Source organism: Apteryx mantelli, chromosome 1 (genome assembly GCF_036417845.1).
Source record: "Apteryx mantelli isolate bAptMan1 chromosome 1, bAptMan1.hap1, whole genome shotgun sequence".
Lineage (NCBI taxonomy): Eukaryota > Metazoa > Chordata > Aves > Apterygiformes > Apterygidae > Apteryx > Apteryx mantelli.
The window spans coordinates 133,953,765-133,976,936 of NC_089978.1; the positions used below are offsets into that span (position 1 = coordinate 133,953,765).

At 38.6% G+C, this 23,172-nt stretch overlaps 1 protein-coding gene across 1 annotated transcript in view; it reads right to left on the bottom strand.

Annotated features, from left to right (window-relative positions):
* WARS2 (tryptophanyl tRNA synthetase 2, mitochondrial) overlaps nt 1-23,172 on the bottom strand; it is a 44,653-nt gene that overhangs the window by 13,263 nt on the left and 8,218 nt on the right. Inside the window, exon 2 of the mRNA XM_013958136.2 lies at nt 7,494-7,751. Within this exon, the coding sequence (XP_013813590.2) occupies nt 7,494-7,751 (258 nt within the window). The remainder of the gene's footprint in view (nt 1-7,493; nt 7,752-23,172) is intronic.

Consider the following 23,172-nt stretch of genomic DNA (forward strand, 5'->3'; position numbering starts at 1 on the left):
GGTATTTCCACTCCTAAGGATTTCATGGTGGTTTTGTTTCTCCTTAATCATATGAAGAGAGGCAGTCCCTCCAGTAATTCAAACAACAAATAGAAACAGAGAAAAGACACCTCATCTTTGACTCAATCTCTCAAATGATTTTCAGTTGCGTCCTATTATGTTTGGTAGCATTTATCATGCCATTGCAAGACCTTCAACATGGAAGCATCCCTTTACATACAGTTTTCATTAAAAAGAGCAGTACTATCAGAGGGATTTTTTTTTCTTTTTTAAAGGAGTTCACCCAAAGCCTAATACAGCCCTAGGAAATAAAAGTACACAGAGCTCCAATCAAATAAGGTTGTTCTATGTATAACAGACCTAGTAAAGAACTTAACTTCATTTGGTTTTTAAAGTCCACCAACAAAACTACCCTCTAAAGCAGCAACACACTTCATCAGAATGCCCCACCTTCCCCAAAGGGAATGTATAATAACCTTAACTATTCTACAGTAAAATTCCCAACTTCTCAGCAGTGCCCTCCCCCAAGAACTGCAGTATAGGAAATACTACACAATGTAGAAAAAAGAATTGCATCTCCAATGGGCAGAACTCACAACCAGTAACAGTTCCTGAACTGTATGTCAAACCAACCTATGAGAATGTCAATCATTGTTAACTCTGAAAAACAGCTATTTAATCCATTAAATTCTTCATGTCAACTCCAGCTACTTTTGTGTCCTGAAAGAATATAAATGATTTCTGTTTTCTATATAAACATTATTTTCTCAGAAAATATTTCTTGTAGCTTGGCTGAAAATATTGGGAGGAGTTAACAGTCTTGTAAGTCCTCTATTTATTGTTTCCCTTACAAAGCCAACTATTTTCCATTTAGTAGTTTTTATAAAAAAGCTTAACCAGATCCATATGGTGAACCCTCCTTCTTAGATAGCCCAAATTATACCATTTGCCCTTCTCAGCAAATACATCCCCTTAAAGTCCTCCCCTTTTCCTTTTCTTATGCTCTTGCCCACTTTAACACAGCTTTCTTCCCTAATCCTTTACAAGTCTGTAAAACCCATCAAAATTTCTCAAAGGGTCGAGATGGTCATCTCCCTGCTACTACCGGAGACACATTTCCTCCTTCAGTTTCCATTTCATTAAGCATCCCCACAATCTGACTTACTGATCACTGGCCAAAGAGCTATTTCCAGAACAAATTACTGACATTGCTTCCTTGTGGGCTGACAAGCGTGAGCCTGCCTAATTAGATTCCTTTTTTAAAAAAAGGACAAAACCCTCTGTTCTTTAACTGTGGTGACCACTTAAAATGATACTACCAGATACCTAGATGACCAAACATGTCACCTGTTTGTTCACCTGGTTGAGTGTCCTGTACTCCCTCTTTCCAGAGGAACAGCTTCTTAGTTGTTCGCTTGTGCAGCCATTTGCCATTCCCAACCTGGACTTGGCATTATTAAACTTGGATCAGAATTTACACTCAGATCATCTCTGGGTGTTACATGCTCAAATACAACCTCCGGATTTTTCCCTGCAGATCTATCACTTTCTCCTTGATCCTAGCTTTTCCCTATGGAGTGATTACTGCTGTTCCCTGGCCACAGCCACATTAGCTGATATATGCATGGGAAATCAATAGCTACTCTTGTAGTCCATGCAGTTATAGATGACTTTTCATGCCAAGACATATAGATGAGGAGGACAGCAAGTAATGAGATTCATGGACATTAACAGGGAGAGGCATGGACACTGGTACACAGATCTGAAAGCAGGTAAATCAGTAATGCTGGAACTGAGCTTTCTGAGGCTTATTATGTCAGCAGCTGAAGTGGCTTTCTGCAAAAAGAAGCTCAGCGTTTCATTTTTAAGATGGATTTCCTTAAGTTGCAACCTATGCTCTTCTTTGCAAGGGGCTGCAAATTTGCAGTATGCCTATTGTGTTCACTCCTCTTCCCCTCAGCAGTTTAACCTCATTACAGCTACGCTTTACGTGGGGAGTAAGTTTCAAAGTTTTGATTTTGACAGTGCAGGGGGCAAACAAGCAGGTCTGTGGAGGTAATTTTGATAGCTGTGCACTAGAAGAAATCTGAACACAGAAGGGAACGTGTCCTAAATTTCCAAAGGGAAACATTTTTGAGGATCTTTGACTCTCCTAGAAGTACCAGTTAGTGCTTCCAAAATGTCAGAAAAAAAATTCAAGAGGCCCTTTATGAGAAAGCACTGCCCACCATTTATTTTTCTAGAATAAGTGGCAGGATTTAATCAAAGCTTAAGGCTTGAAGCAGTATGTTAAAGATACTTGGTAATGCTTGGTAACAAAATTAGAGGGAATAATAAAGCCATAGACAAGAGAAGTTAGACTGCTCTTAAACCAAATTCACACAGTAACTGAAGCACTGAAGCACCCAGTGAGCTATTTTTATGATAGAAAATTTGATATGGCATCCCAAATTTCTATTCAAAGTAGTAATTCAAGTGGGTGGAATAAGTTCATGGCTACAAAGGCAACACCTGACTTAAAGAACATAAATTAAGCAATTCATTGAATTAAGGTGTGGTTATCAAGTTATTGTTGGTAAACCCACCATTATTTACAGCTTTCACTATTATCTTTGATCAATTTAATAATTTATGCTCATTTACTATTTGTGAAAAACTTGTAGAAATAGGATATGACTCCTTTCCCCAAGAAAACCTCACCAAGAATACTTCTACTGGAATCAGACCAGTATAAACCCAGAAAGAGCAGAGTCATTTGGTCCAGGCACCCTTTTTTCTCCCTTTATTTTTTATTTTTTTAATATAAAATGAACTTATTTGCAGAAACATTCTACAAGTCTAACCCACAATATTGTTTGAATAATTAGTTTGGTGTGTCCAGATGACTGATAGAGAGGGGGGTATAGAGAAAGACACATTGTAGTATGAAATGAAACAGGTAAAGAAAAAAAAAATCCAACGGAAGTGTGACTTTTCTTCTCACGGAGCTCTAGTTAGGTCTATCTCAGTCCTATGAGGAAGAAAAGAGAAGGATGGGAGAAGCAGAATAATTTTCTAATTTAAACAGTCACATACTTCCTCTTATGACAAGAAGTTTTCAATGGACCTTGCTAAATTTAATTTAATTTTAACTTTAATGAATTTATAAGCCATGACGCAATGGAAGCTTTTAAGCCCCTCTGAAAATTGGACAAGTAGCAGCTTTTCAAACTTTTCCCACAAAACACAGCAGCTGGATATTTCTGGAAAATAATAGCAGTGAACACATTTCAATTGTCATAATCTGGCTTTCGGTGTTAAGGCTAAGACAAATTGGCAAATTCCCACCTCCCAGAGTTACTGCTTCAGTTTGCTTGCATGTTGCAAGAATACTGCAGCTGATTATACTCAAAAAAATAAATCACTCCATCTAGAAGGGGGAAAACTGTAATTTTCTGCCTAGAAAATAAACCTTAAATTGTCCAAAAACCTACAGAACTCCTCAAAGAAACGTTAGTGCAGCATATCAGCCACTGCCTGCTGAACCCTCTGATGGAATTTTAGTTTCTCTTGGGGCATCCAGTATGTGTCTAATAGGATAGGTAGGTGGAGAGGAAGAATAGCCTGTGATCACATAAAAGTAAGAGCAGTTCCTAAAATTGTTTTGGCTGTGAAATGGATGAGATACAAGATGGTTATGGCTCAGAACAAAAATGTGCACTGTATCCACCAGGAATCAGCGTAAACAGGTTACACCATATAAGTTTAGCATGTGTGCAGACTGCTTGTTGTTTTTCCTTTTCTTTTCTGAAGTGCTTTTTGTTTTTAATAAAATGTTCTGCGTTTCATGAAAGCCAATTGTCACCACTTTGATCAGTTATGGCACAATTTAAGAAATGTATTTACTCTTCCTTCTGGTATTCTCAGAATGTCATTATTCTGTTACTTCTTGCTGACGTCTGGCAGGCAAAGAGAGCCTCTCAAAGTGTATCTTGACATTTTGTTCTTTAAGAGCAAAGAGGGTACCACACTCCTAGCAAGAAGTATGTACTGAAAACAATGCTTACTAGCTACAATTTAGAGAGGTTTTCTAACAACTCACTCGCATCTGTGCTCCAAATCAAAATGTACAATTCTGAAATATGCATTTATTTATTTTTACAGAAATTATCGCTCTTCTATGACTTGTTTTCCTACTAAGGAGGAAATCATTAACCAAGTTGTAATGACAGAGCTTTTCTCAAAGGAAGTTCATTCTAGTGTCCAACAGACTCTACAATTCTGTTTTGCTAAATACTTTACCTAGATGTACTTGTTTATAACCCTTCACCAACAGTGCAGTTCCAAACGCCACCTTAAATATTCACCATCATTCTTGCTTCCAAATACTTTCAGGCTATCATTATCTATTCTTTCTAGCCACTACTTCCCTAAACTGGAGATCAGGTTTGTATATGGTATATTATTTGTATAATATGGGAGTGGCAGATATATGGTGAACAGTTATTTATGGAGGCCAAATATTCAGACAGCCATTAAGCTTCTGTTTATGTACATTATGAAAAACTATCACTTACAAAAGCTAGATTCCAAAGTGTACAAACTTAATTTTCATTAAACTAGCACTTTCCATTTACAGATAACTTGGCTATATACCTGACATACAAGACAGAGGCCATATACCCTCAAAGTAAGCAACATGATAAAAATCTGTCCATACAAAATTTCTCTTACATTTATTTCTCTCTCTCTCTTTTTTTTTTTTTTTTGTGCGAGGCAAGAACATCACTGTAATCAATTCTGAGGGTCAAAGGCACCTTCATCTTTATCCTTATTATTGCAGCTCTTTTTGGATCTATTGTAAACCCCAAAAGTATCTGCTCTCATCACACACTCTTCTCACAGGAGCCCATCTGCGCCTAACATTGTTCAGCCTTTTGTCTCCTGCTTGGAATGGAAAGGATGATAAAACGTGGGAAAACTTTGGAGGTAGATATTTCAGACAGCTCTGGGTTAGAGATTTAATCTGCATAAATCCTGCTGTAAATAAAAGCCTACTGACAGGGAAACCCTTACCAAATGTACATGCCTTTTGAGAAGCACAGTAATCAATGTTTTATCACATATGGCAAACATATTCCAGAGAAGCAAAACAAGCAGCAACAGAAAGAAAGAACAGAAAGAGTAAACCAAAAACAAAGTAAAAAACCTCTTTGGTGATTCTAGACCATTCTTGCCCAGGTTGATCCAGACAAAATAAAAGGACATAGGAGTACTTACAACGGTGACTACATAAGCAGTTCCCTTAATGGGAGCTTACCAACACTGGTATACTTCTGCAGTGCTGCAGCCAAAGTCACTAGAGATCAGGCAACAATTTCATTCTGCTATTACTGCTGCAGAACCAGGGTGCTCTCAGTCATTATTTATAGCTGCTTTTGGTGATTAAAAACTGACTGCTGCAATGACTGACAAGGGGAGGCCAGCTCCTTTTTAAAAACAGATCGGTTACCAATCTAAAACCAAGCAATAACTTTCTTGATAAGCAATAGCTGCAATCCATCTTGCACCTTCATTCCTAAAAACATTGAGCTCCCTATTATGTCATTCCATAACTTACCATCTCATTTTCATACTAAAGCACTAATCACATTAGCAAGGTTCCCGTCTCCTTTTCTCACATCAAGAGCGACACAGAGAGATTTCTTTGAATTGCCTCCAGAGGACCTTAGGCCTCTGGCCCTGCCAATGTAGCTGAGACAGACCAGAGTATCTCTGGGCACACCTGAATGGCACACACAGTTTAAATAGACTTTTTTTTTTTCCCCAGAAAGTCAACAAACCACTTCAGCCTGAACCATTGCTGAAACAGTCTGGATTACACAAACAATTGCTCACAATATGACAATGAGCTTACAAAATTGTACTAATACATGTGTGATAAGTACTGATAAGCATATGGTTCATGACATCTGTCAATGCCCACAGAAAACGAATATTTAATGCTTTAGATTAAATAAGAAGAAAAAACATCTGGACAGATTAGGACACCCAGAAAAATTAAGATAAAAGGTAGTCCATTCCATAGTCCATCTTTGGTGGCAACTTTTATTTGATAAAGTATGATAATGTTGAACATTCTTCAAGTTTAGCTAGCTAAAATTATCATTGGCTGTTGACTGTACTGATTCTATACAAGCATCACAGTCCTGCCCTCCCTCCATTTTCTGAGTCTGCTACCTTCTCTTGGGGGACTCAAAGACTCAATCCCTGCATTATTATACTGCAAAAGACATAACTGGCTTTCTGTGGCTAACTACAATGTAGGATACTCAATGATAATCCGCTGGCATCAGGTAGAGTCCGCATGGTGGCTTAAGCAAGACCTGGAATGGCAGTAGTTTATCTTCTAGACTGAAGAGTACATAATAATAGCAACACTGGGTCAGACCAAATATCCATCTCTGACAGCAATCAATAGTGTAAGCCTAGGAAAGAACAAAAGAACAGAAAAGCATACCTACTCTCTCAGCATGGGCTAATTGTGGTTGCAGCACGTTCTGATCCAGAGGTGGTACCTCAAGTATATAACAGTCCCCAACAGATTTTTCATTCATTAATTTGTCCTTTTCTGAATATACATATTAGCATGCACTGTATCTTGTGCCAAGTAGTTCTATAGCCTAATTGTGAACTTCATGAAATAAAACACTGTTTTGTTTGTGCTAAATCTACCGTGTGTTTAGTCTGATATCTGTTAGTTCACGTACTTCAGCAGACAATAGTTGTTTCCTATTTTCTCCATACCACTTGCAGTTTTATAAACCCTTACTTTATTCCTCTCTAACCCTCACCTGCAAATCATCTCTCTTCTAGGCTGAAGAGTCCTTGTCTGCATATATAGTCCCTGATCCTGTGTTGTAAAGAAATCATTCCATTGCTTGAAAACAAGAGAAAACAAAACCCTAGACTGGTTTGTACTGCATCTCTCAACTTGAAATTGTTCTAGTTAACTTCATTCACAGTGAGGCTGACATTAAGTTAGAGTTCAGCCAAGTTAAAACCAAGCTAATAACTGATTTAAAAAAAGATAAACAGATTTAAACAAGGTTAAATTAAATTAAACATATCTCCATCAGAATTCTGTGCTAATCTATTTAGATTGATTTCTAATATAGTGAAAAGCGAAGGAGGACGTGTACCTGTCTTCATCATTTCAATATCCATCAAGGATATGGAGGTGGGGTTGTCATTCTCAGTTTGACATCCCTAGGAAACTCTGCCTGTAAAGAACAATGTTCAAAGGAGGAAGGTAACTGAGTTGTGTCTCTTACTGATAAAATTCAGACCCTCTGCACACTATCATTGCAGCAGAAGCTATGACACATCTGCCTCTGTGGGAAATTAGAGAAGTTGGCCAGAGGTAACAGACTTCATATACATCATGCTCATTCACTAATATGTCTGGAAAGCCACCTAGTAAGAAATAAATCTAACATAACAGGAGCACTAACCAGCGACTGTCGGAACAGGAAACACTTCTTAGGGTCAATACCACAGGCAAGGATGGCAGCAGTGGTGTCCAGTATGTTCTGGCGCAGGACAGCTGGCTCCTTGGGCATGGTGAGAGAGTGCATGTCCATTATGCTATATAACACTGAGCTGGATTCTTCCTGCAGCTTCACCCAATTCTGGATGGCTCCAAGGTAGTTGCCCAGATGAGGCGTCCCAGTTGGCTGAATACCAGAGAATATCCGATCCACAACAACACTCTGTTACAAAGCATTAGTAAAATTAACACATGCAAGTTTGATAGATTCTTTTATATTTTAAGTCATTAACAAAACTTTGCTTATGTGTCTCATCTTTCCTCTTGTCATGTATTAATACAATAAAAAAAGAATTCCTACCTCAAGATTGCCTACAAATAGTTGTAGAAATTCAGTCAAAATACCTTATCTTACCCCAGAGAGACTGACAACTGGAGTAGTTTTAAGCTATCAGACTGCATATGCAGACAAACATAGCTGGAAATGAGACTGGTGAAAACAGTCTCAGAAACCAAGCAGTAAAGTCTTTCTTCCTTTTTTGCTCCAAAGCTGTATGTTTCTCTTAGTACATTATCCACTCTGCTACAGAAGCTTAGGATCACAGCATAGAGAAGTTCAAACATTTTTGTTATAAACATATGTAATATTCAAGTAGATTGCCATCTGAACTCCCACAAATGTCAGTCTTATTCTAGCTGAAAAGAACTGTTAGAGTTGGTTCCGAAAAAAACCCTAGTCCTTGACCCAAAGGTCAAAGAATAATGTAACAGGTTATCCAAGTCCTGAAACTACCTACATTGGTAGTAGTACGGAGTTTCTAAAAAAGGATCTATAAAGAAATATTGCCACTCATCACTAGTGCATGGCTCAGGATCACACCTGGAATAACTGTGGACACATCAATATCAGTAAAATGTCAACATCTGGAGAGGGTTCACAGAGAAGCAGCAAAAAAGAGATTAAGAAACTGAGGTTGTGAGCAAAGATTAAAAAACTTAAAACATGTATAGCTTGGCTAAGTGACAGTTACCATCTCGGAAAGTTTGTTTTCCTGCATCCCAGACCTCCATCTGACCAGTCTCTCAGAGCCCCAAGCTGTCAGGGTTTGATCTATTACCTCCCAGGCCTTTCTAAAGAATTCCATCATACCCAGAAAGTAATTCAGCAATGTTTTATGTGAAAATGCTTGTTACATGCCAAGTTTTAAGAATGTGCAAGAGCACTGGACTTATAAACCAGGGTTCCGCCAACCTCAACAGGGAGTCCCAATGACAAAGCTGCACAGTACAAGCTGCCAGATTCTGATGCATGAGACCATCACCTTCGTTATATTTCTGGTTACATGTTTTTTTCTTCCTGCTTATAAAATAAGTAACATCTAGAACAAAGTAGAGATAAAGGATCTGTTTATTGATATAGACCACTTCCAATTCTGTGGATCTCTTATAAATGGATGGGGTAGGGGAGGAGAAATCATGCAACTATGAAACCACAAAAAAATGGCAGTAACAATCAAGGCCAAATACCATTATTTTTAACTATTTAAAAAAAAAAAAAAAAAAGGCTTCAAATTGACTGTGTTCCTTTAATTCTTTCTGACCTAGACAAACTCAGGAAAAATTAATGAGACACTTTTCCCAACTGGAATAGAAATAGGTTTGTTCTTTCAGGGTTTTTTTTTTTGTTTTTGTTTTAAATGATCTATAGTTCAGAAAGACCTATCTCATTTCCTTCAAAACTTGCTGAAAAATTCTCTTTGCTTTCAAAGTAAGCCTGTTTTTCAGACCAAGCCAATTTTCTTATCCAATGTGTAAGTGTTTGTTCTGACAGGTAAGCGCAAACTTGGGCTAGCAGCCACACTAATTTCTCCTGCTCAGGTAAGTACCCACCCATTTAAATCCAGGTGGTAACTCCCCCACATACATTATATCTCAAATACCTACTTCACTTCTAGGTATGTTCTCGAGTCAGCTTCTAAACGCTCTTGGAGAGCCTCCAGCACAGTAGCTGCAAGGCAGTCACACACTGCAGTGAAAAGCAGAGTATTTATTCCAACAGCAATTCTAACTTCCAACTCCTGTCTTCCAGTCCTTGCCCAGCCATGCCCCCAGCCATGCTCTCTATTACTCAAAAATTGAATTGTGCTGCTCAATTCCTTGTTTGCCATTTAACCCCTTCTCTTCCGAGGATACTGTAGCAGAGCATTTACCACCCACCACCTGCAGAACCCCCGACCTCCCACTAAGCTACTACCTCGCCCATGGAGTAAAGCCAACGTCTTGTTAACATAGAGAAGGAGGCATAAAGAATCCCAACACGCATAAATAAAATGAAGTTTTGTAGAGATGCAGGGAACTCAGACAGGATATACCAGGCTTCAGAGCCATGCTTATGTTACTAAGGACACAGAGCAGTTGCTAGGCAATGCAACAGGTACTTAACAGGCACGTTTGTCTTTTGATTCCCATGATCCTGCTCTTTGAGCACAAGAAGAGCAGAAGGAAGAAGAGCACAAGAAGAGAAAGAGGCTATAAAAAGATGACCCCTGAGATGGTGTTCCACACCCAGAGGGACTGCAAAACTGTTTTGCCAGAGCACATTTCCTCTTCCCATCTCCCTGTCTCCCCTCACTCAGCTCAAACTCTGATGCTCCTTCCCACCTCTATTTCCTCCCACAGTGCCGCCTGCCTTCCAGCACCCATTTCTAGCTGTGTTTAATCACATGGTCAATAGCTTCTTAAGTCCTACTCTTGATTTTTTTTTTTCCCCCTCCAGATACTTACATCCCTCTAGTGCCCTTGTATTATTTTGGTCCTCTACCTGTTCTTGCCCATCCCCTGCTTCCCAGAAGAGCTCTCATGTAGTACGTCAAGACACTAAAGAGGCACAGAGAATGTCGTATAGTAAGTAGGCTATTACTGCCTTGACTCCAGTGACTTTATACAGAATATGTTTCCAGGCTGCACTGTTAGAATAGTTAATAAACATTAAAGTGTTCTAAAAATCCACCATGGACATGTATGAAATAAATTATGTCAAGACAACCAAGATAAACGATGGTGCAGAAACTTGCACATCTTTCACCTGCAGTCTAGACAAAGACAGCATCACTTGAAATGTAGAGATATTTCACATGAAGTTACAGAGACATAATGTTACTGCTTCTTTTCCCTGGGACCTCTGGGCAGTCAGCACACATCAGCTCACATGCCAATATGGTGGCCCAAGGACAGCTGGCACGCTGAGCCTGTGCAAAACAGTTCTAACTACAGATCTTTCCAGTCCCCAAGCTACGCAAACTCCTTTCTCTTGCAACCTCAGTTACTGCTTCATGTAGCTACCATGACATGTTCACTGCTTTTTCCTCTTCCCAGATCCCTGCTCAGTTTGGAGATCACCATGAACATAACAGATGTATTGGCAAAATTATCTCCCCTAATTTGAGTGCAATATACTCAAATAGAGTGTACAAATGCACTAGAAACATTTTTTTTGGTAGTCTGAGAATGCTTTTCACCAAGAAAATATAAAATATCAATATCTTAATATATATTGCATGTTCAAATTCTGCACCAACTCCAAATATCTGAAGGACAGGCATGAACTAATTAAAGGTGGATTTATTGTTATAAGTTAGCATTTGGTGACAATACATGCTGGAAGGAAAACACCCAAGCATAACATAACATGGACACAATTTTACATAAAGACAGAATAAAGTTCTCTATCTAGAAAAGGAGAGTTTATCTGTGAAAGCAAGAATAGCATCTTTAATGGTGTTTGCATGTTCAAATGGTAAACAACTACTTACAAAAGGTTTGTTCAGTATATGGGCAACAAATATCAAGTTAAATGAGGGAAACAAACTGTAGCAATATTCTACTGACTCTAAGTTCAGCAATTACCTAGAGTATGGAATTTGCAGAAACAAATAAACCCAATAATGAAAACTAAGCGAAGCTGGATCTGGATAAAGTACTAGCAAATACATTACAAAGAACAAACCCACACTGGCTCCCAGCTGAGGGACCAGCTGACTAGAAGTCTTTCATCTTTAACTCCTTTGATTCTATTTAACAACATAAAGTACGAGATGTTACAGCAAATAGGGTGGTATGAAATATTCCATTGTGTTAGCAGAAGTCTGTGTTAAGAAAAAAAAAAAAAAGCGCAGCCCTTAAATGAATCTTGGATTTCTAACACTAAAAATATACAGAGAACATTGCTCCTTTGGAGAGAGTTTATGTTCCCTGTTTGTTCACTCTGTGAGAGTCAGTGGGCAGCATAGCAGCATGGCAGGGGAGTTCTGCCTGGTACCATGAAATCATGGGGCTGGAATGCACTTCAGTGGGGCTGTTAGGTCAGGGGATAGGAGTTGGGCGCTCTAAAGTGCGGCAGTTGGAAAAGGATGAAAACAAAAGGAGTGAAGACTTCCCAGGGGAGCAGAGTGAAAGCCACAAGACATGCAGCTCCAGCCCACAGGCACTCACTCATTCAGACATCTGTAGCAAGTGCAGTGGGAGCCTGCTGTTCATATGTTTAACTCTGTATGGTGTGTGCACCTATATCAGTAATGCTGCATGTTAATCTACCCTCCTGGTAAAAGCATGGCATCTGACAGATGTTTTAACATTTATTATTCATTTTCTCTCAATAAGACTTCTGCAGGGCAATTCCAAACACTACAGTGCCCTTCTCAGTGGCATTTCTAAATGAAGGGGGGCCAGAAATCTGTTAAGGTTCAGGTGTGCTATTATCTAACCTCCTTTTTCATTAGGGGATGAACAGTTCCTGCTCCTTACAACTGAAAAACTGTCACCATCTAAACACTCTTGAATTACCAGGAATAAGCATTCTGTGCTTATTCCAGAGCAGGACAGTCAAAGTTTGGCCCCAGCATCCTGCAGTATGGCCATATCCATTTTCAGTGGAAAAGAGTATTCCAGAAAAGCTGATAGCTTCTGAAACCCAATACTGCTCTCTTGGATCAAAACAGAGCTTTGCACGTGGAAACTCATTTCAACAGGCCAGTGAGGATATCATGAGGATTTCATGAAGTTCACAATTAGGCTATAGAACTACTTGGCACAAGATACAGTGCATGCTAATATGTATATTCAGAAAAGGACAAAGTAATGAATGAAAAATCTGTTGGGGACTGTTATATACTTGAGGTACCACCTCTGGATCAGAACGTGCTGCAACCACAATTAGTCCATGCTGAGAGAGTAGGTATGCTTTTCTGTTCTTTTGTTCTTTCCTAGGCTTACACTATTGATTGCTGTCAGAGATGGATATTTCACTCGCAGTGAGGAGAGCTACAATGGTCATGAACTCAATTCAGCAGTCAAAAAACACACTCATCTCCTGCACATAAGAAACAAATGTGCCAGAAGTAGAGAACACAGCAAAGTTGCTAGAGGTGAGGAAATCCCATGTGCTTGTTTCTGGAAGATCATCATAAACAGCTTTATTTTTAAAGCTAAGAAGGTGTTCATAGCATGCTTGTCTATTAGAAAGAATTTTAGGAAAAAGAAAAAAAGAAAGTTGTCGAATTTATGAAAATCAACTTGATGCTGATCAATTATATGGGGAAATGTAGGCATTACACAAAACTTTCATGGTATTTATGACCTAGACAGACTCTTGAAAACAACCAAATCTTAAATCTTTAAAAGAAACACGCAAACTGCCTGAAGCTGATATTCAGGACAATCTACCAATGCAAAAATGATTTGAAAAAGAGGACACTCCAAAAATACAGCTACAGTAGATTAAGCTTTAGTTTGTTTTTCTCCTTGGTGGGCCAAACTATTTTCACAGATTAAGTATGGTCAGCCATTCAGTATCCGGAAACAGCACCCTTCATTATTCATAAGAAACCTGAAGAAGAAGGACAACTGATTATACAAGTTAAAATATATACCTCAGAAAGCAGATATGGAACTCTTGACTCTTAAAGAGCACATAGAGAAGCTTCCAAGCTCTTCAGCAGTGAGGCAGCACTAAATCCTTGAAGCAGCTATGAAGTTCTTTGGATGCTGATAGCTGTACATATTGCATTCCCAATTGTGTTCAAAAGCTTTTTGCAACCTCCAAAGCAGGACGCCATATGCTCCCTAAACCATTTGCAGCTGCAGAAAAAGTTTCACAATAAAGTTTCTCTATTTCATTCCACCACTTTCAGCTGACTCAAGTTTATTTTGTTAATATCCTTTAATTTAGACATCTGTATAATTTGAGTATATATTATTCTGAGATGTATGTAATTGATATATAAACAATACAGCAACTACAAGACACCTTAAAAAAAGTTAAGGGACTGCCCAGGCAAAGTATTTACAAACTTAGAAATTTAAATCAAAATATTTAACAGTTACTTGGAAAAACATGTCTTAAGAGATTCTGGAAAGTAAGATTTCAAGATTCATTTAAAAACAAGCATGGAAATGCACAACTAACCATAATCTTGACTTATTTTTCAAACTAAAGATCAAGTAGAAAGCAGAAAAACCAATGCTATACCCAAAAACATTTCATTGTATTGCTGACCATAAAGTTACAGGGCTCCTTTCATGAGCCCAGACCTGCAACATTTAAAAGGTAAGTCGCCGTCCATTTATTAGTATAAGAAGCCACCTCTGTCATCTTTAAAACTATAAGAAGTTATGAAATTTCTTTTAGATTTTTAAGATTCTTTACCAGGAAAAATAGTTTTTAAATTGGTCAGAATAAGATCCACGCAACTTCAAGCCTGAACTCTGATCACACTGCAAGACCAAGCATGGACACAAAGTACACCTATTTAGGGAGGCAACTAGTATTTGGGAAGCCCCAAATTCTGTCCACTTAAAGGAAAAAAAGCAATTCAGGTCTCTGGAAGTGCTGAGAATCCACACTGAAAAGAGACAAGCAAATCAAGACATCTTAAGTCACTAGGCTATTTTTAATATCCTGATTATACCTACCATGCTTAGCTTTATGAATTCTGTGAGAATTAGAGCCAAATTAGATGTATTTACCTAGCCTGGTCAATTGAAAAACACTTCTCAAATATGTAGTAAAATCAGAGTCATAGTTCAGTTCCTCCACTTGTCAGAAGAGTTATACAAATCAAATGAAAGCATTCACAGGAACTGAGTTTTGAGAGCCCCTCTTCTTCATAAGTTCTCATGAATATTGCCATCATACACTTATGATGACAGCAGATGAGGACAAAGCTGAAAGCAGACAAGGACGATCATATGGAAGTCTTATGCAGATACCTCCATCTCTTCATGGGCTTTTAAAACAGAAAAAGCTAGCATCCATTCAAGGAGATAGAAGCTGCCAAAAGACAATTCTCAGGAACGCTTTCTCCTTTTCATTCCATCTAGGAAAAGATTTACACAATAACATAAAATATAAATAAAAAGTTCTGCTTGTGAGAGTCTGTTTTAGACCTACTATTTAACAGAACAGACCATAAGATTATGACATTGATCCTGGTCTAGAACTACAGAGGCAGGACATCTCAGCTTTTCAACCTACTGGAACCAAGGCGAGGGCGAAATGGTCATTTACATTTTCAAGATCCCTCCTAATCAGATACAGAGATATAAGACCCAGTCCCAAAGAGTGCTCTGCAAATTATATCCTTTGAGTAACTGAAGGTAAATACAAAGCTTCTGAATAATCAATTTCTTTGGACTTTGTTCATAAATCTATCCGAACAAGCTAACTGATAGCAGATGGGTTTATGGCTCTATCTACAATGTATCTAACAAATATTTTCATCTTTACATTAAATTAAAAAAAAAAAAAAAAAAAAGACTTGCTCACAAGCTCACCTTTGAGCTGAGACACAAGCAAGATATTTCAATTAATTTTTTTTTTAAATCAAAAATGATGACAGCATTACAATAGGCAGCTGCAACAGAAATCACTGCCCCACACTCTAGTGGTTACCATTCACATGCTATAACATTTAGACCCTCTGCTTTATTTTAATAGCTATTCAGTCAGGGCAGAACAGGTGAAGAACAGAGAGAAATGTGCAGAATCGGAGCTAATTCTAAACACAGGTGGTGGAGCAAGACAGAGCAAACAGGAAGTCGATAGGCGAATCGCTGTTGACATGTATGACAGGGAAGATTGATGGCTTCCCTCTCTCATTTTCCCCACTGTGTAGGCACGCAGAGGGTGGGGGAAAGGGACGGAGAAGCTGCTGTGCTGGTGACATAACACACATAACACACACTACAGCCTCCGCAGCACTAGCACTGATTGATGAGACTGGAACGACTCAGGAAACAGCAGAGGATCATTCACAGACTTTGCTCCTCTTAGTATAATTTTATGCGTGGCTGTTCATTTGGCTCTAGTCGTCTCAAACTGAAGCAAGTTCAAATTTGCCAGAGGAATAGAAAATGTGAAAGTTGGGGAAGAAAGACCACATTAAACACGGACAAGACTAAAACACATGAATGGGACATTTTGAAATTTCAAATATAAAGATCCCAACAGGGATCAAAAAGGGAGGGAAAAAACAAACAAAAAACCCCCCCCAAACCAAAAACACCCTTGCCTCAACTTCAGAGACAGAAGAAATTCTTCGGTTGACAAAGTTCCCAACTATTGCATCTTTTGCATCTATGATTTTTTTTTGTTTGTTTCCCTCATTAATACTTTGCAACTGCAAAGCTTTCATTTTCAAAATGATATATTGGCCTGTTAATCTTGGCTTAGCAAAAACAGTCTTCAACCATCTAGCTATTAAGCAGCAAAAAGAAGGAAGACCAGAAGACTCAGATTTTACTAGCTAGAGCATAAATTTTAAAGTCTAATTGGAACAATTTAAGCGTTAATGTTATTAGAGATACAAAAAAAGATATCTTAAAGGGAAACTTCGAAGCAGTCTACATACTACAGGCCTTGCTTCATTTCTTACTTCTTAAGCAATTACTTTTCTGTAGACTTGATGTAGAAGCCTTTAAAACATGTTTCTCTTGATCTGGTAATCCAATATATCAAATTAATCTGGTACTAATACTATTTCATCAGGTTTGATTCCTAAAATTAGGGATTAAAGAGCTAACATTAAATTAGAAAGAAACATACTTGGATCAGAGCAAGTTTTCAGACAAATAGCTTCTAAGAAACAATTAACTTGTTGCCCAGAAACTGAACTAAATAAAGATCTAAATGGCAGTGCCTGGTACCCGTCTAGAATGTCAAACGCATTTATATTTAAACACAAGTAAAATTTTAATATTTATATTTAAAATGAGAAACACATTTAAAGGAGGAACATTTACAGAATATATTGACCCAACTCTATAAATTTAACTCTGCCTTCTAGGGCAAAAAAATAGACTGTAACTGCATTTGGGTTAGGCTGCCCTCTCATGCTGCCTTGTTAAAGATGACTAAGCAAATGGGTCCTTTTATGTGGTATGCTGTGTCCCACAAATGTATTCTCTCATTTGCTTTATGAGCTCCATGTGCCATTCAGTGTGCTAGCAACAGCTGTACTGACAGACGCAAGGATTATCTACAGCAGGTTGCCACAGTTCCCACTACCATACTCCCGAACATACCTCCAGACCCAGGGCATCCATAGACCTGTCATTCCCATGCCAAGTTATGCAAGTTAAGCAAATGCTGGTTTTGTGACTTCTAAGCAGCCTACAAAACAGAAGAGCTGGCTCAAGCAATCCTGGAACAAGAAGTAGTGATAACATTTGGCAGAATCTGAATGGCTTGTGCACAGCAGGTGAAGTAACCACAGACAGGCTCTGCACACAGCCAACTGGTGTCACCAATCTTACTCTAAAACACAATGGCTTCCTTGGCGAGGACACAGCTCAATAGTCTTCATTTTTTTGTGCTGTGCTCCCCAACATTCTCCACATTGACTGGAGGGACAGCATGCTAGGGCACCTGGTTCAAAGCCGAGGCACACCCCGAAGAGGCAGAGTTACAGAGCAAGTCCAATGCACACTGCAACATGCAATAGCTCTGCACCTCCTGGTTTTCAACAACATACACAGAATTGCAGTTAACAACCTTTGATGATACAAAACAGGCAGCAGCCTATCAGCCTTAACTCTTCATTAACTATTTGCCAATCATTTATTTTCCCTTTTTTATGCTAAGGCAACAAAGCTTCTTCAATCAAACTATCCAGACATATGAATCGCAGGCCCCTTTGGCTCATTTCTCCCGAGTTCAGTGAAAGGGTAAAGGATTCAGTGATACCATGTTCTTTATAAGGTCCAGCAAGTAAGATGCTAGGAGAGAAACCAAGTTAGTGCCCCAGTGACAGAAAGATACAGGCAGAGCTAAGCATGTTGGACAGTTTTGCCAGGCAGGCAAGGCATGAAGCTCAGATCGGTTGACTACATGCTACCTCCAAGTCCATTTGATTATGCACACAGTGCTGGAAGCTGCAGCTATGATAGCTACAGCAGGCATTGCTGGGAGGAGGTGGCACAAGGGGAAAGGAGAGGAAATGCAGGCTTATTGCATTGTGGAGAACACAGATAAGACACAAATTCATTGATTAAAAAATAAAAAAAAACATTGAACAACTTAGTTGAACCAACTACAATCATATAGTTAAAATCTGAGGGCACAGATGCCTTCTGGAAACAGTTCTCTGAAGCAACCAGCAGGTCTGCCTTCCTCCTGGTGCAGCTGTAGCCCAATAGGGCTACAGAAAACACACACAGCAACAGCAGACCAGGGAGAGAACAGAGAACCTTACAGTCTACTCTGGGACCTCATGTAAATAGAGTTATTCTGTCATTCTGAAACAGTCAGCTTAACTTTAATTCCTGGAAAAATATGGGAACACATAATTTGTAAGAACCTAGAAGAAATCACTGCTAGAACCTAGAAGAAATCAGATGCTAGAATGCAGGAGAAGTAGTAAAGGTCACATCCTGAGTTTCATTATATTCTGATATTATCTCAGTTTTCTCACAAGCTAGAGAAATAGCACCTAGACAAAATTTTGTATACTTGGGCGTAAAACCACCCAGAAAAAAAACAAAACAGCAATTATTGATGGCTCACTGTGGGCATGGAAAGATGTATCAAATACAGTTTTGCAGGGTTTGTCCTGGGTCCAGTATTATTAAATATTAAAATATTTTCATTAGTTACCTGGATGATGAAATAAAAAGTATTCATTAAATCTACAGATAACACAAAGGTGGGAAGGATCATAAGGGCTCAAAATGATCTTGACAGAATGAAGAAATGGTCTGAAAAATAAGGATGCTATTTAACAGGGAGAAGGACAAGCTTCTATACAGAGAGGAATACTCAGTTACACAAACAGTGGATGGAGAACAGCTGTCTAGGTAACAATTGCAGAACAGGATCTGGCATTTATAACATTTCAGAAGCAGAATAGGAATCAGTGTCATGCTGCTGCGAAAACACTAAATAAATAAAATACAGCAATAACTTCACAGGATACGTAAATAGGTTTAAAATCCAGAAGACGAATCAATTCTCCTACCATACTTAGGATGAGGATGGCCTCAGGCTGAAGCACCGGGACAAGCGTTGGGTCCTGCATATCAAAACACTAGCAAAAACAGGCCACAGAAGAACAAGTCTAATGAGAAATCTCAGAAATAATACTACAGAGGAAAGCCTGAAAGAACTGAGGTTTAGTCCAACGCAAGGAAGACAGGGAGGGACGAGGTAATAGCCTTAAATATGTAGAAGTCTGACAGATAAAACGTTTAATGTGATTTTGGGGACTATGGTTAATAGGGTAAGAAACAATGAGCTTAAGTTGCAGCAAGGAAGATTCAGACCAGATGTAAGGAAACCTTTCCAACAGTTAGAAGAAGAAAACACTTCAAAAAAAGTGCTTAGAGAAGTTGTGATGTCTGCAATAGTGGAAACCTTTATTTAAAAAAAATATATACAAAATGTGTAAGGAAAGATGTAGCTGATTTTTACTTTGGGACAGGAGAAGCACCAGGTCATCTCTAGTTGGCTCTCTTTCAGTCCTCTGAGCCTACAACCTCATTTAGGCATAATTAAGGCCAAAGTGAGATGACCAAAGAGGATGGAAGAAAAATCAGAATTCTATTTTGATAGGCTAGAGCTCATGGTATTTCAAGCTTCAAGTCTACCCGTATTTCAAAAAAAATTGAGAACGGAGTCCTTTTCACAGGTAGCAGCCGGACACTGATACGCTTTGAAACCGCTCTGTGTTGTTGAAAGGTGAGAAATATGGGTTATCATTTAATGCCTGTAACCTGGGATGTACCTGTATTCAGAAATGTACACTGCTTTCCTAGGATAAAACTGATAGAAACAAGAAAAGAATGAGCACTCAATTTCCTGTAAGAGAGGGACAGGTATTTTACTGTCAAAATGTAAAAAAATGTGTATTGCATTTCTGAATTATAAGTATAGGTTATTGAATATATGAAATGTTGATCTGCTTTTAAGTCAATAGATGAAACCATTTTAAGTATTGAAACATCACAATCTTAAAACAAACAAATAAACAAAAAGCTAAAGAATGCCCCCCCATAACTAAATACTTCCCTCCCAGAGAAACCAGAGAAGTTCTATGTTTTTGATCACAGTTGTATCCAAATGTCTTAAAAACATCTGATCACTGTTGCTCCTTCTCTGACCTCTAGCTGAAAGAAAGTTTATTTTATTTTTTATATATTTTGTTCAAGTAAGGAGTCTGCATGCTACCAAGTTTGCCTTATGGAATATAAACAAAGACTATTGACTTACATTTAGAGGGATGTTTTTTAAAAAATAATTTTCATTATGAATTACTATGTTTCTTCACAGTCCTAGAAACTCAAAGAGTAGTTGCTTCCCCTTCATTATTTTATCTGTCAATTAACTGGAGGAGGGAAAAATTTGGCTTCATTTCACATGGAGCCAAAACTAACACAGCTGTTTAAAAACTTTCACCTTGTGGTCACTGGCTCAAATTCATCTCAGGTGAAAAGAAAAGTTTAAAACCACCTGATGGCTTGAGAGGCCTTATGAAGTGGAAGTTTCAGTAAAATCCCTAACAGTTCATGTGGGCACATCATGAAGAAAATGCCACAACTGGTTCTCTTTGTCTATGCCTGAGATAATTCTATCAATTTAAATATTTTAGAAGTTATAATCATATTTATTTAAGAGACCACTACAGCATTTTTTAACCTTTTTCTGAAGTGAACTAGATGATACTCAGAGACTACATTTAAACTGATTTATCAGTGCAGGCTGGTCCAGAAGTCACCAAACTTGGCAAACTGTTTCCACAGGAAGAACAAGCAAGAGATTAGGAATTGATGAGGGGAGCACAGAGAGAGAGAGAGAGGTCCATGTATGCTCAGGTCCTGCCCTGAAGCAGGACGTAGACGAGGCATGTTCCTGTGCCCAGGAGCACGGAGGCACTTCTGGATGCCACAGTTTAGACACAGGCACTGACCCCAAGGAGTAAATAGACAGCAAAAGTTATATTCTCTTCCTAAAGAATTTAATCCAAGGTTAGATTGAAGACAGGAAGAATGGAGTGTCTATATTTTCATTGTCTGTACCTAAACGAGCAGACAAGCAACTACTGACTTTACAACTACTGAAAGTTTCTGCAGAGAGTGCAAAATCTTTGCTGATGTGAGAGGAAGTTCCTGAAGGACAGACACACCTAATGTGCTCCAGCATCTTCAGTCACTAGCACAACAAATGCTGCTTAAAAAATCTGGTTTTATCACTAAAATTTAAGGAATGTAAAAATAAAAGCAATACAAATAAGGGTTATCACATTTGAGATCTAAAGCATGTACAAGTCTATAGAACATTACCTGTGAGACTAGGTTGGCCAAAGCACACTTCATAAAAGTCACAGCATACTGTAGTCACAGTCCTACTTATCACACACCTTAAGCCCATAAGCTTCAAATGAAAAGTTCCCTATTTCCTGTAGGACACTGCTTTATTTTAAAGATGAGATCTCCCTTGCCGACTTACCTATATTATTCAAACTGGCCCAGAGGACCCTAGGCAAATTACCAGCTCTCAATTTGGATGTACCCTCTGGACTACAGCAGTGTAAAAGAAGTGGAATGTTAGCACTGCAGTTGTCCCAGGGATATGTAACTCAGCACTTCTCTTTGAGTACCTGTATGTATTCTGCTAGAGACTTGCAATCAATATTGTGTAGGAACTTAAGGTCTATTTGATGGTCAACTGTAACAATGTCTCTCTGAAGACAGGGACATCACCTCTGGCTGCTCTGACATGGCTTAATGCAAAGTGCTGACATTGCTATAACTCAAAGATCTCAAATATGGATGTTTCCAGAAAAATACAGTAAAAGCATATGGCTAGCAGAATGCGTACTCATTCTTGGTGGCAGTAACTACCTGGTCTAATTTGTTGCCAGTGGAGATGCAAAATGAGATTTGGTCAGGAATTCAGAGGGCTGGACCCTTCATTCCCTTTTCATAAGCAACAAAGAGGCTTTGAAATGTTTGAAATTGTTTTGTCCTTCTGTGCAAAAGGAAAGCACCCTATGGATGCCTAATAAGTACAGCCTTTCCACATCTTGGCAAGTATGTGGTTTCAAGAAAAATATTTGCAAATGGATAACCCAATTCAAGTAGAAGTCAAAGACCACCTTTGAAAGAAACTTTGATGTGGCTATAAAGAGATTATATTTAGGCAAGATAGCATAATGTGGTTCTGTCATCAAAAGTTTGTAGCTTCCTCTATATCTTTGCTGAGGTTAATGTAAAAAGAAATGCTGATAAGCAGAAAAGGAAATTCCCATGAGACTTTCTGTGATTAAAGAAGAATCCCTGGAAAGAACTGTTTCTCTTGCTGGGTAAGCTCAGAATAGGCCATTTAGAAATCCTGTTGGCAAAGGACAAGAATATTAGAGTATGTATGAGCGCAAGAGCAAGTGACAGAAATGGATGCTATGCAAATCTTCTGTCAGATCATTAGGAAGCCTTAAGTCTTTTATTAATGTGGAAATGTTGATGTATCTTTTCCAAAGCACAGATACAAAGCAGATTTCAAGGTGAGAACTATGCACCTGGCAAAAAGGAATAGATGGTAGTGAGCCTAGAAATTGGGAAGATGTTAGCAACTGTTTTTTTTTTTTTTTAAAAAAAAAAAACATTGGCCAACAACCTTCCCAATGAGAATAACAGCTCAGCATCCATATTGTGAAGACAACATTAAGACAACCAAGGCATAACGTTTGATTGTCAGTGAGAAGATTGCACTGACTAGACTCAGGACTACAATAATCATACAACATCAGGCAGATTGGAAATATGTATACAATCTCTTCTCACTTTAGCTTCCAAATAGTTCTGGGAATTAGAAGAGTTATGCAGGAGCTTTGAGTCTCAAAAATGGAAATGTATCTCTAGCTGACCCTGGGATCTTTCTGCACAGGAACAGAAATAGTGACAGTCCACTCAAACCAGTCTACAGTAGATTTGAATTTGCAGGAAATCACTTAAATCACTCCAGAAGGGAGAAAGGAACCCTAAGCAAGACTTCACATGAAAACTAGAAGCTCCAAAAGTATACCAGCTCTTAGGTGAACTAGGTGGGCTCACCCCACTTTGAATGTTCCAGGGAAAAGCACTGAAAGGCAAAAGTA